The following is a 15396-nucleotide window of genomic DNA, read 5'->3' as shown; positions in this document are numbered from 1 at the left end:
GATACATTGAAGGAAAAATAGAAGAGAAGAGTCCAGCGTAAGGAACAGATTAATAGTGAGGGAGAATATTCAATCAACTGTGATATACTTGGGTTAGCACCCAAATAGTCCACGCGTTGAAGGATTTGCTCTTCTGCAGTGTTACATATATCCAGTCTGCTATATATATACAGTTAGCATAATGATACTTCTTATCCATTTAAGGTCAATATGTAATAGGGAAGATATTGGCTCAATGATATCAGGCAGCATGGATATAACAATCCGAGTCAATCGCTATATCCTTATGGAGCGATGTGGAATAAGAAAAGTATGAGAATAGGTGGAGAATAGAGAAAATAAGAAGAGCAGTCAGCAAAGAATAGAATGTTAAAGTTGTAGCTTCAGTCAGATTGATTCCATTTGATATTCATTATTGTTATTGGTAATCATCATTTTCTATATATACTTATTCATAGTAATATTTATTATTGTATATAATATATATATATATATATATATATATATATATATATATATATATTGTTATATATATTATATAATAATATATTTATATATGGTTATTTATATTACTAATACAAATAATATGTTAACTAGTGATGACTAACTGTAGAGACATGTCTCTTCTTTTTATATTTAATTAATTGTTAGTATATTTGCAGTGATCTTAGAAAACAACGTTATATCAGAGTCAGATTGCAAATGTAAGAAAATGTTTAAAGACATGATAGATAGATACAAATCTCAGATATTAAAGTAGAAAATCAGATAACCATTTAAGGGAACCAAATATAAAGAAGAGACACAGTTGGGACGGTACAAGCAAGGAGTAAAAGTTGACAATAGTAGTTGGCAATTGAAACAGTGAACACTGATAATCCAGAAGCTGCAAAAATTCATCATCGAACATGCTTAGTTCGTGTGGAAAAGGAATCCACTTCCACGTCATTGACTTCATTAGACAAACAGACATGCAAGGAGGATTTGATGGTCAGACTCTTGTTTGTTTGCCAAAAGACAAAACATGTGCAGATTACCATGTAAATCAAAGGATCAATATCGCTCAGAAACCAGGACATGAGTCATGGAATCATAGCCGGGTTTCCTCGGATTCATATTTATTTGTAAATATTATTTGGAGATGATTCAAATAAGAGAGATATTTGATTAGCAATAAACTATGATATTCAGAATTGACAAAAGCTATGGTTTGAATGTGTGTGTATACATCTTGTCCACCTGAGGTTTGACGCAAGTAATTTTTGACTTATAAAAAATTTCAATTGAATGGGTTCGATTCTTCATTAAGATGAAATAAATATTATAATATTTCACTTTTATGTTTTAAAAGATCAAATATATATTTTTACCTCCGAATGTTTGAAACTACGGCATATATTAGAGCTGGGGATTATATCAATTTCGAAGCGGGACCTGATTAATAACTTGGTCTTATAATGCTAAACATTAGTGTATGTTGAAAAGGGATGATTTAATTTTTGGGTTCATTCATTTTTTGAGTGCCTTTAAATATATATCGCCAAAACTATAGTCAGGAAAGATGTTGGAAAGTTAAGTTTGTGTGTTCCACGTGTTAAAGATATAGGTGCATGAGAGACCATTTTTATACCTGCGGTGATCTGCTTCAAGTTTTTCTCATAAATATACTTGTATTATTCTTGGTTTTATGTTTTGCGGTGGAAGCCGCCAAGATGATTTCGTCTTCCTTTGCCTGTTTCTGTTGGGAGAGTTGAACTTTGTACTGTTGTTGGTTCCATCCAGCCTCATGTCACCATTTGACTCCTATTTAATGACTTGGCATCATGCATATCTGACTTGGCACTTTTTATGTCTTACCGTCGATTCAAGAAAGCTCGGATTGTGGTGTTAATAAAGAATCTTCATTAGTCCCTTTACTACCACAAAGTTCTTTTGTTTGGGCATATTAAATCATTAGAGACTTCATTCGTCTGTGGATCGCATGGATGTCAAGACGACCCATCAATCTTGTTCCTACCATTGAGCCTTTTTGACATGTTTCGAGTGGTGCTCTTTGGCTTTTATATATATATATATATATCAGCTAAGCAGGGGTGATATTATTATTTATAAGAGAGATGTTATTGTGCCTAGATAAGGTATTTAGTTATTTTATTTTTTTCAGAACCGTGTGTGACTTCAACATATGTGGAAGGATAGCAAATTATGTGAGTGTGCAAGGTTGTTATGATGTATGATAACAAGCACAATGTTTGAATCAGATTTATCCGGTGTATGATCTGTGTATTGATCATTTCAATGTGGATATCATTTTTTTTCTTCTTGAGTATCTGTAAGGTTTAATGAAGATGCAATTCTTCTGATAAAGCTTGTGAGCTTTGTATTGAGTTCCATTAATTATATAATAAAAGAGATATTTTGGTGTAGCTAGGTTTTTCCCTCGAGTATGAGGTTTTCTAGGGTAAATTTGAGTCTGGTTGTTTTGTTCTTTGATATTAAAGGTTCTGATTATTTGTATTTATAATATTCTGGTTCAAAACATTCACATGGTATGACAGCTGATCTAAGGAAGTGATCTGAACCGAAATAGGAAAATTGGATTCTAGAAGATCCTGTGATGACTGATGGGTGTCAAATATGTGGTTCGATGGATTATTGAATATTGAGAAATTCTTGCTAACTGCATCCTGATGGAAATTTAAGAGATTATGATGTCCAAAGCTTCCTAAGTTTTTTTTTACATCGACGGGAGGATGCTTGTCTATGCTTACATGATTGGCATCCACACCTCAGTATAAACGCTTGATCGATTTGCACGATTTCAAGCGATAATTGCAGGAATTGTGTCAAGAGTCGGATCATTTGCCATTATGATTGACCTTGAATGGAATGATTTGATTCTTCAAATGTTTCAATGCTTCTTGACTGAAATCAGTCAGGAAGCGTTGTCCAGACAACATGAGGGTTTGCATGCATCATTATGTCCTTAATACTAGATGAAAAATGATGATATCTGCAAGCTGTTGCAATCAGATTTTTAGCCATCTGGAGGAAGGAACATGTTGCTTATGAATTCTCCAAAAGATTGATTGAGCATAAAATTGAAAACTTCAAGGAGCACATGCCTGAAAATGAATTAACCTCAATGGGTTCACAAGTTCCAGAATTATCCAAGAAAAGTAAGAACCAAATGAGACGGGAGCATATATGTTTTACATGTCAAGACACTTGGACGCTTAGTGATGTTTGTGGGGATTGTAATGAAGACAAGGTAGCCAAAGAAATTTAAACCAATAATGAAGAAGATAGGATCTCATAGCTTTGTCCCAACAAAATAACATAAATATTGGTGATAAGTTGAATTCAAATTATATTAAATGTATGGGATATACAAATCTATACATTCATTGGTGACTTGGAAGTTGTAATTGGCACACATTTTGTTCAGGGTAGTCTTACTCAATGTGAGAGCATGTTGAGATCTGAGGATGTTTCCGAATAAGTTTATGAGACTTCGCATCATGAGAAATTGTTTGAGAATGATGACATAGTAGCAACCTTGTCTTTGCATGCAAATCAATCAAACAGAGTGTTTGAGGCTTACGATGACATTGATGACATCTTGTGAGGTGTAATGAATTATGTGATCTTTATAAGCAACTCACTTATGCATGACAATGGTTTATAGGACTAATCAAAGATGATATTTCAAGAGCATGGTGTTCTAGATAACCAAGCTGAAAATGCATTTCAAAATGACAATGATGAGAAGCATGCTTTGAAGAATCAGCTGAAAGTAATTGATGATATGATTGTTGCAGCTTTAGCAAAGTATAATGTCACTCACAAAATCATCGAGGATCTCTATGTGAAGGTTCAAAAGTGTTAATGTTATAATTCTGTCAGATAAAATATATTATATATATATGAGATATATAAAAAATATATGATAAATATTATATATATATATATCTTGTTATATAACAATTATAATATATTGAGGGTATATTACTTATGTTATAACTATAACTAATGTAAGTTAATATATTAAAGAGACATGTCTCTTCAAGAGACATTCTTCTTTATATCACATATATATTCATTTGCATAGTAACTTGGAAAATATATAAAATATCCACAAGTGCTATTACAAGTTACAAAACAGATTAATAGATCATATCTTTAACATCTTTAACATGGTATCAGAGCAGAGTTCAATCCTCAAAGAGTTATTTGTTCTCACAGGAAGATCAACATTGATAAAGTTAATAGTATTCATGTGGAGTAACCGAGTTAAGGAAACCTTTGTGTTGTGTGTGAAATCAGACCAATTCAGAGTCAGATCTCTATTTATCGGGGCAAGCACTGCTCTTGATCCCTGAGCTTGAGCCTGGTCCTGCATGGAAAGAGGTCAAACTGCCAAATAGAAGACTGATCTTGTCAGTTGTGTAGGGGAGGGTGTCTGATACACATGGTGCTTTGAATTCAAATCTCAAGGCAAAGCCCTCAGCATAGATAGTCTATCTGATGTCCAACGTTGGGTGCCCGGGGTTATCATTCTTAGATTTTGGCACCTTTTCTCTCTGCTAGAGCTGATGCTAACTGGCTCGGGAGAGACTTTTCCCAATCCCGGGAGTGACTTCATGGATGAATTTGACTTGGGTTATCAATAGTGAGCCATCCAATAATTATGGCACTCTATGCTTATCGAGACATGATTCAAATTTTGTTAATTTTTATGCGCGGTTCACTGTTAGATAAGCATGACATAAAGTGGTGATGTGGCAACTAAAGGATGGTGATTCGTACACGTATATCCCCTAAGATAGTATATACTCATTGTGTGACAAACACTCAAATGAAAGAAAGCAAGCGTGAGGAAAAGAGAAATGGGTGATATACAAGTAAGAGAGGGTTACCCTCAACCCGACAGCAACCTTAAGGGCCAGTCACCAGCAAACTAATTTTTCAATAATTTACATGTCAATTAGGGGTGACCAAGAAGCCCCAATCATCGATTAAAACTCTCTTCTCCCTCCAATCCTTTGGGCTCTGTTGAAGACATCAAGTTTGACAACAAATATAAAAATAAATAAAAGTCCTACAACTCTCACATTGATACTCGTACCATTTGTTGACTCATTGCTCGATATTAACTATTGTGGTTGATGGATCGCTAATGGAAATTATAGATAACATGGTATCACTACTGATGTGAATAAGACTTGATAGATGGAGGCAAGCTAACAATATCTATTGTTCTTTATTTGTGGATATACTGACTTGTGTTAGAAATAGTAATACAAGATGAGCGAAAAGGCTCAACGGATAGATTTGTGTATGAAAAATACATGTCATAGAAGACTTCTCAAAGCTAGGACTATAGTCTTGCAGGCTGCGAACTCTACATGCCTTTATCAAGTGACATTCCAATGACATGGGGAGTTATTATCTGCTGCTTGTGTATTGTTATAGACCCCAGAGAAATCAATTTATTTAATGTCTCGGTCCCTGAGCACAACCCTGGAATATATCAGGGAATAGATTAGTAGTTCAACTATATTGCCGAAATATTGGGAACTAGCGTGGAGTTCTTAGGCCTAGAAAAGTGTTTTTATACATCAAAGAGTTGTGGCGATGAAACATCATATTAAGATAAGGAAAACTTAAGTTTAGTACAAGAAGCATTTTTTTTTTGGAAGACTTTACCAAGATTAAGTCTTGCAAGTTCTGAGAGAGTTGGTTGAAAAATAATAATAAAAATTTTTAGCGAAGATTTGTGAAACATTATCAGATCAAAAAGTTTTTCTTTAGTCAAACTCTATGGAAACTACACTTTTCACTTCCACCCACTCATAGAGATAACATGCATTTTATTCACCATTAATTGTAGGATCAGTCTAATCATATAAGTAATATTTGTGAGACCCTATAATTTTAGCATTACCATCTTGGGATATACAAAGACTATGATACATCTACATTGGGTCATCATCAATCTTCAATGTGTATAAAGAAGATCAATTCTTAGATTCCTTTGTTGGGACCTACCATGATGAATGAAGATCACAATTCTTGAGTATTTTCATGCTAGAACTAGCATGAGATATTGAGGACTATTTGCATGTAGCCAATGTTCAGACACAAGAGGTTTTCTCTAGTCGTCTACTACAAACAGTGTAAGAAATGAAGTCTTCCATATATGATGCGATGCAAAATTGTTCAAAGGATAAAAGAGTGGGAATTTTACATTGTGGTAGGGATAATAACAAATGTTCCATTCCCACCTGGACCAACTTTAGAGGGGAGATGTTTTGTTCTAAAATAAATTAAGAAGGCATTTTATGATTTTATGTCTATTGATCTTCATGTGCAGATAAGTATTTCTCATCTTTCAATATTACACTTATTTACTCATTCTAGTCTTTCTTTTATTTGTACTCCTATATGTGCTATAAAGAGTCATTTGCCTTAATCTTTTCATTTGTCTCTGAGGATGTCCTTGCAGGAAAGAAGATTGGAACATTAGGCATGCTACCAAATATTGTACAAACTCAATCTTATGATAGTAGCTCCAAAGAAGTTGTGCTTTAGGATTCATTAATCATTTGATAATTATGTTGGGTAATGTAAGGCTGTTGAAGCAAATATCCTTGATGATTGAGATTATGAGAGGGGGTTTGACAGTCCATTAGAGGCAACCTTGGACAAAAAGAGGGAGCAGATAGAATATATGATTTAGTCAGAAGACCTTATGCTATCAAGATACCTCTTGAACTAGGGAAGCATGACATGACTTGTTGCTAGGCGATTAAAAGAATGATAACATATTCAAAGGGAGACTGAAAAGTTGATATCAAAGGTCATAAGGTTAATATTTCTTCATGAAGAAGTTCCAAGTGCAATTCCTTGTAATATATTATTATCTATGAGAGATAAGTTTGATGTGAAAACCTTATTCTCCAATATGTTTCATGGTGGATGTTATAACACCACATAACAGTATCCGTGGTAACTTCATGTGAACTTTTCTTGTCATGTGTGTATGGGCTTGCCCCCTGTGTACATCATGAGGAAGTGATGACTTTCAAATGATGTCCCCTGTATTTGGAGAAGTTATTGAAAGGTGACGACCTTGCAATAACTAGTATCATGATATACATTTTGTGTAAATGTTGAAATAAATCATGGAAGGCTTTATCTTATAAATCAACAACTAGGTGTTAGATGTCATTAATTTGACTATCTACAAGTTGTTTGTGTAGACATATTTTAGGTACTTGGTGAATATCTTGTCTTGATATTCTGATAGGCCATTACCACATTGAGTAGATGTTTTGATAGGCCATTACTCAGAGTACTTGGTGAATATCATTTGTTTGATGTTCTAATAGGCCAATGCTCATGTTACCTAATATGATATCAAATAATAATTGGTGAATATCATGTGTTGATATTCTGATAGGCCAATACTTATATGATATCCTATACTGGAAATCTTTTGATCAAAGATTTCCTAAATGTATTATTCTTGAAATATTACCTATGGTATAATATCTATGTGTTTTATCCTTTTTCATTAAGAGAGAGTGTTAATGTTATAATTTTGTTAGATTATATATATATATATATATATATATATATATATATATATATATATATATATATATATATATATATATATATATATATATCTTGTTATATATATATCTTGTTATATATAACAATTATAATATATTGAGGGTATATTACTTATGTTTTAACTATAACTAATGTAAGTTAATATATTAAAGAGACATGCCTCTTTATATCACATAGATATTCATTTGCATAGTAACTTGGAAAACACATAAAATATCCATAAGTGCTATTACAAGTTACAGAACAGATTAATGGATCATATCTTTAACATCTTTAACAAAAAGGAAAAGGGACAAAGCAGAATGGAAGGTGATTATTTTTTTGTTGACTTGCAAGTGATCAATGCATCCCTTGAATCTATTATGAAATGAGATTAATTATCTGTGTTTTCGGAGAGGGATCTTATTTTAAAGGTTATTGAAGTACATGTTAATAAACTGAAAGAAAAGGAGGTTGAGGTTAATAAGATCATCAAGGAGCTTAGCAATACATGAGAAATATTAGACAATACACAAATTGCTCTTCAAGAAGCAAAATATCAAATTGTTGCCACTAATTGACATAGGAAACAAGAGGACAAAAGAAGAAGTGAGTTTTTTAGGAAATGATTAAGGAGCTTGATAGTATACTACCGACTTATGCCCTAAATAGCTGTCCCAAAAGATTAAGTAAAAATATTTTAAATCAGCAATATCTTCAATATGAGCTAGATAACACTCGGTTGACAATTAATTGTTTGAGGTGGGTACTAAATGGACATTTGATAAACCACTCTTTGAGTTGGATGGGGGAGTTTTTTCCAATTCCATTGATGAGAATGAAATTGATTGCATGATTTAGGATTCAAGTACAGTTCCTAGTAATGAGGGACATTCACATGATTGGAATAGTGGATTAGTTAGTACTATTGCCCACTTACTTAGTCTAGACATGAGTTTAGATTTGGATCTACAGGTGAGCAAGATGGATTCTTTGGTTCAACAGATGATTTGTTTCCGGGTTGAGAATGGGTGATTTTTTAGTTGCTTCCTTACATGTGATTTCTATGTATTTAGTGACATTTCAAGTTGTTTATTATTGTGCTAGTTCCTTCCTAGTGTGGGTGTTGACTTCAAAGTACTTGTATACTTTAGTGCAATCAGTTGTGGGACATTTCTCGGGCACAACTTAATTGTTCTTCATGTCGATTTGGGATAATTTGAGTCATTATGGTCACTTCATAACATCAATTTGTGCTCTTATAGTGAATTAAGTTTGTTGGAATGCTTGATTTTCCTACACTGACATTTTGAGGCAAATTGTTAATACAAGTTTATAGTAGTTAAGTACAAAAGTTGTACTTTATCATGATTGATGAGATGTCTTGTGAGGTGGTGTCTCTCTAGCTACTTGGTAGAATATATATCATAGCTTTGATCTCAGTGCTCTTAAAGTTTTCAGACCTACGAGAGTTGTACATTACATCAACAACTCAGGTTGGGCTGATATGTTTTATTTTGTATACCTATAGTAGGTATTATGCACTTCCATGGGAGATCACTTGTAGTTGGGGAGTTGTTTAGTGATGATGGCTTCTTGGGATACTAATATCACTTCATATCTGAAAAGCGTGACAATATGTTAGTCTAGGATCCTGGTACTTGCTTGGTACGCTATTTAAGTAGGGGTTTAATGAGTGGCTTCTTAATTCTAGGCATATTATTTATATAAGGGTAGAGCAATAGATTGGTAAAGTAGCATTCTTGAAGTTAATATGGTATCTAGGCATTTAGTTTCAACATGCAAGCAATCTCTGGGAAGGGAGGATTGTAATGTCCCCCTTTTCTAGCCCATTAGTTCATGATGTGCCATTAGCCCTATTTGCCTTGGTCTTGTGGGCTAACTAGGACTTTGTATGGATCAATGTGAGTTTTAGCCTAAGCAATTCCAATTTTAGGCCAATTGGGGTGGATTCAACAAGGTTTCTAGATATTTACTATTTATAGTCAGCAACAGAATTCAATTTTTTTGACATTTCACTATTGGATTTGGAACATCTCGCTAAGACCTTTCCACTGAATTATCACATAATTTTTCGAGCTTGATTGGTTTTTTTTTATTTTAATGCTAAGAGATTAAATAGTTTATCAATAAAGTGACTATCAAGATTATTTACATATTAATATGCCACTTTATTGTTAAAAGGATTAATTAAAGCTTTAGAAAGAAAGGTGAAGAGTCAGGTTGGGGGCAAATGAAGAGTCATAGGGATTTTTTATAAAAGAAACTTTTATAGGCTCATTCTCTTCATGCTTGGTTATATGTTTTGATTTTCTTCTCTTGGAGAATTTGGAAGCTCGGCATTCAGCAAGATTGGGGACAGAAACCCTCGAGCTTGGAGACTATGGACGAAAACCATTGTCATTTGGAGACATCACGTAGGTTTTTCTCATAGTGCTTTAAGTTTATATTTATGATATCCAATCTTTGTTGTAATGGATAATATGAAATCAATTGCATGCAAATTTGTTGTTTAATTTTTTTGTGATATGTTTTGATAAAGTTTGGGGGAAAATATCCATTGGAGATACTACAATGAATGGCCTCAAAATAGGGGGTTACAATTTTTAGAACTTTCTAGGGCAGTTTAACATCCTAATACAAAGAAGACAAATAGAGGTTTTCAGGGGCAATTTTGATGGTGCAAATGGTAGATTTATTTTGTAGATTATTGTACTAAAAACGTCATGTGTTTGTAGCATGCTTTTTTCTTGAATATTAGAATGTAATTTCATTGAATATAATAGGAAGCAAGTGTCTATGTTCTTGTAGTTGTTTAGATCTTGCAATTTTCTATTCATTTCTTTGTTGTGTTGTGTGTGTTTGAGTTAGTAACTTGGGGAGTGCCCTTCATCATCATTCATCATTCATGATGTGTTTTTAGAGAACTCTTATGTGAGTGGACATATATAGCTATATAGATTCTTTAGGTGGTTAATATCCTTTGGTTTTTTATTCATATCAAACTTGAACAATAAGATTTTAGAAATTTGAGATTTTTAATTATCTCCTCATATTGCTATGTTTGATTTGGTATTGATGGATTGGGATGCCTTTTGTTTGATTAAGTAAAAACAGGTCTTGAAAGGACCTGAAACCTTTTACAAAGGACAACAAATATATATCAATGAGGATCTTAAAACAGCTGTGGAAAACCACCTAACAAAAAAGAGGGACATACCAAAGTTTCCAACAAGAGGGCAAACAACCCAAGAAGCTACAGACCATCAAGATTTACATTTTGGTCTAGTCTTTTGAGAATGTAAAGACATATCAAATGGAGGTGGGTGAACCCATAATAGTGGGTTACACTTTTTTGGGTTACTATTTTTTAGTTTCGATAGAAACTATTAAGAGCCCAATATTGTTGATGAGGTCTTTGTTTATGTGGATGATCTCTCCTCCAATGCTGCTATCTTTCGTTTTAAGGGTTTTTGGCCCTCTGCCAAAGCTACATGCCTAGATAACCTGTGTTTGGAAGCCCTTCATTTCAGGTACAACTCAGATAGACCTTGTGATAAGGAGTTTTTTCATTGTGAAATTTCAGACTATTGAAGACAAAAATGCCATCCTGCGTCGTGGTTTCTCATGGGGGGAGAGGTTTCCCTTGATGGCTAAACCTTGGTATAAGGAGTTTGACCTGTCGACAAAATCTTTTAATAAGATTCCTCTGTGAGTCAGGTTGTCGAATCCCCCCGCTTCACCTTTGGGTGGATTCTGTCTTGGAGGTGGTTGGGGATGCCCTCAGGGACTTCTTGATGGTAGATACTGCATCTAACAATGTGTTTAGAACCACGTATGCCTGTATCTTGGTTGAGATCATCTCTAAGGGACTCCCTGAAATGATTAAGTTGAGTTCTTTGCATGGCCCTTGGATCCAACTTCTTGATTATGAGGGCATCCCCTTTTGATGCAGGATATGTCACAAGACTAGCCACCTTGTTGCCTGCTGCTCCTTTGAAAAATCTAGACCGAAGAAGTCTTCTTCTTGGTGGAAGGGGCTATCAGATGATCACTACACGATTCAAAAAGCTTCCTCTGTTGGGAATGGTGACTCTTCTCAGGACACTTTGGTGGTGGACTCGATTGCTATTTTGGATGGCACGACTGTCCCTACGGTGGTGACCTCTTCTGATCACCCTCTTCCGGATTCTGTATTGGGCGATTCGTTTGTTGCCCCTCTCGCGGCTTCGTCTCTGGATATTGTTGTCCCATATCTGAATGTTGTTGATCCTTCTTTTGTTGCGGTTCGTTCCTTGGCTGCGAGGGTTTTAGGGGATGGTTGTAGTGTTGCTGACTTTGCATGGTAGAAGGCAGCTGGATTGGTGGAGGATGGATGGACCACAGTAAAAGGTAAAAAGGTCAAGCCCTCCACTTCTTTTGATATGGCATTATGTTCTCAAAAGTTGGGACCGAAAGGGAAAGCTTGAGTTGCGATTGCCCCTTTCTTTGGTTTTCTTGGCTCTTTTGGCCTGTTGTTCTTTGTTGTCTAACATGGTAAGGGACTTATTGTCTATTCCTCTTTTTTACCATAGGGTTTCAGGTGCCCATTCAAAACCTGTTTGTGTGGCTAATGAGTACTGTGTTATTTGCGATGCCACCCTAGTCACTGTGTCTTGTTGGGTGACCTGTTTCACCTTTGGGCATTAGTCTCATTTGGTTTGGGCTTCATTGAAAATTTTATGTTTTGTAAAGGGTTTCAGGCTCCCTTCAAAATCTGCTTTCCTTGATCAAAAACTCAATAGTTTATATAGAAACTAAAAAATAGTTTCTATCAAAACTAATCAAACATGAAAAATTCGAGTTTCGATAAAAACTAACTAAAAATAGTTTCTATCAAAACTATTAAAAAACTTTCGATAGAGAGTTAGTTTCTATCGAAACCAGTAAAGTAGATGCATTTTTATAAGTTTATAATATTTCCTATTGGTTTCATGGCTTCTAGGCTCTGTTTCTAGGTTCAGATGGAGCACTTAAAATATGTCATTTTTCATGACGCATGTACTTGGAACTAGCATTCTAATGACTATGGATTTGATACATTTTGAATGGTTTAAGTATACATTTTGTTACGTTAATTAAATAGAGGTAAAAAAAAAAAAACCTATATATTGAACACTCATGGAAAAATAGTAACTAAGAGAATAATTTTTTTGAAAAATATCTATGGTCTTTGTATTTGAGTCCTCTTTTAGTCAAAAAAAGAAATTTTGAAATTGGATAAATCTATAATAAGTTACATGTGTCAAAAGCCACGCATGTCCAAATTAGTGTTAGGTCAACTTTAAACTTTGATAAAATATGAAATACTAAGGATAAAGACATAAAATCACCTCTACGGTTTTGGTATGGATGTTAACAAACTAAATTCGAAAGAATCACATTGATATCTATTGTAGAAAAAAGTTGTGTCAAAAACAATGTCACTTTTTAAAAATAAGGTTTTTGATAACATAGCAATTTCCGTGGGAGAAAAATTAATTCAAAAATAAAAATAAAAAATATTTTTAGAATCTACATAGAAAATCCTACAGGACTCTAATTTACTTCATCTTCAAATTCCTTACCGTTAAATGACAATTTGCATCTGAATGTGAAAGTTTTCTTGAATAGAGGTAAAAAATAAATCTATATATTGAACACTCGTGGAAAAATAGTAACTAAGAGAATAAATTTTTTGAAAAATAACTACGGTCTCCGTATTCGAGTCCTCTTTTAGTCAAAAAAAGAAATTTTGAAATTGGATAAATCTATAATAAGTTACATGTGTCAAAAGCCACATATGTCCAAATTAGTGCTAGGTCAACTTTAAACTCTATTAAAATATGAAATACTAAGGATAAAGACATAAAATCACCTCTACGATTTTGTTATGGATGTTAACAAACTAAATTCGAAAGAATCAGATTGATATCTATTGTAGAAAAAAAGTTGTGTCAAAAGCAATGTCACTTTTTAAAAATCAAGTTTTTGATAACATAGCAATTTTCATAGTAGAAACATTAATTCAAAAATAAAAATAAAATATATATTTAGAATCTACATAGAAAATCCTACAAGACTCTAATTTACTTCATTTTTAAATTGCTTACCGTTAAATGACAATTTGCATCTAAATGTGAAAGTTTTCTTGAAAATTCAAAGTTCAATGTCAGTTTAGACAAAAAAAAGTGTAACCCATTATTGAGGGTCCACCCAGCCTGTTTGGAAGATTTACCTTTTGTTAGAGACCCATTAAATTAAAAATTGATTTTTATTCCATTGCTTTCTGAACAGCGAGACCACCTCAAACTTCCAAACTAGGTTTTATAAGAGGAGTCCATTTTATTTTATTTAGAATCCAAACTAGGTTTTATAAGAGGAGTCCATTTTATTTTATTTAGAATGTAAACACTTTATAGTGGTCCATTGATATCCCTTGCTCGAGCTATACATCCCACATTCTTGCTTTCTTATATCTTATCTTGTATAAGCTTTAATGACAAATTAGTTATTAGCATATGTTAACACAACAGACCATAGGATTCTCTTTCGTTATAACAACATATACCAACAATTTGATTTCAAATTCCATTACAGTGAACCTAAAACTAAAACGAGGGGCTCAAAGAGGAGGATAAATCTCAGCGCTAGGATAAAATCTTACAACTTAATCTGATTACTCGATGCTATTACTGCTCTTTGTTCACAACTTGTGCATAATTTTTTTTTCAAATTTAATCTATCTTACTACCTTGATCTGCATGGTGTTGAGGTGCTCCAACTGACCATTGTGGCCAATTTAAAATTAAAATAATTAATATGATAATGTTTTTAAAGATTCTCTCTTCAATTAGATGCAAAATGTTTAATTTTTTTTATTATGTTTTCACTTATTGTAAATCAATGGTTTAGGATTCTAGATTTGAAGGGTTACCTTGAAGCTAAAAAGGTAGATGATTCTTCATTTTGATGTGCATATGTAATTCATGCTATATATTATTTTCAGATGAATTGAGTTTATTATGTTTGCTCCAGGAATATCCATACCCATTTTTGAATGAACTACCAGAACCTCAAGGCCTTCTAGGAATGATTCTTGTTGGACTTCTGTTATTTCTTTCAAGCTTCAAAGTTGGTGAGAAGGCAAGCAATGCATTCAGGGGTGCATATTCCCATAAATTAGAGAAATCTAATTAGCTTGTTTTTCGAAGGGCCTGTGTTCTAGCTGCTTATTTCCACGAGTGTTTGTTATAGAATTGAAGCAAATACATTTTGCAAGTACGTTCATTATTGTCTTCAGCTAATTATGCTATTTGTAATTCAATACATATATTAAAACTTTAGCTTTGCGGATTCTACAATTTGTGAAGCCATTTAATTATACTAAGGGTACTTCCATCTATATACGTTTTGAGTGTCTATTGTTTCATTATTTTTTTTTCAATTGTTATTATGTAAGATAAGACCAAATTAATAAATTAAAAAAGTAAATGTATATTTAGTTATTTTTATCTATTAGTAATATCACATTAAAATAGTCAATAAATTACATAGCAAGGTTTATGTTCATTTGAATATAGTCATGAATATAAGTTTCACTATATTTCAATGATAAAATGACATATTCAAGTATTTGTTTAGTAGAATTTTTAAACAAATAAATTAAACCGTTTATTGAAATATTAATAGCAAAAAAAATTGGAAAACAAATAGGTGCATCACACAATTCCTACT

General features: G+C 33.2%; 1 protein-coding gene across 4 annotated transcripts in view; it reads left to right on the top strand.

Moving 5' to 3' along the window:
• LOC149567062 (uncharacterized) overlaps window positions 1-15064 on the top strand; it is a 185951-nt gene extending 170887 nt beyond the window's left edge. For 3 of the 4 annotated variants that reach the window (XM_089820283.1, XM_089820281.1, XM_089820285.1), the window contains one exon: window positions 14698-15064. In XM_089820283.1, the coding sequence (XP_089676409.1) occupies window positions 14698-14859 (162 nt within the window). In that variant the 3' untranslated portion in view covers window positions 14860-15064. Of the gene's footprint in view, window positions 1-9966; window positions 10059-14697 lie in introns of all 4 variants that reach the window. The other variant, XM_089820282.1, reaches the window with a different exon arrangement.
• Window positions 15065-15396: the final 332 nt, after the last annotated feature.

This window comes from Cupressus sempervirens, chromosome 3 (assembly GCF_028749045.1).
Source record: "Cupressus sempervirens isolate cs-2001-9-10 chromosome 3, ASM2874904v1, whole genome shotgun sequence".
NCBI classification, from domain to species: Eukaryota; Viridiplantae; Streptophyta; class Pinopsida; order Cupressales; family Cupressaceae; genus Cupressus; species Cupressus sempervirens.
The sequence above is the reverse complement of the archived record's forward strand: the minus strand, read 5'-3'. Positions and strand labels throughout refer to the sequence as shown.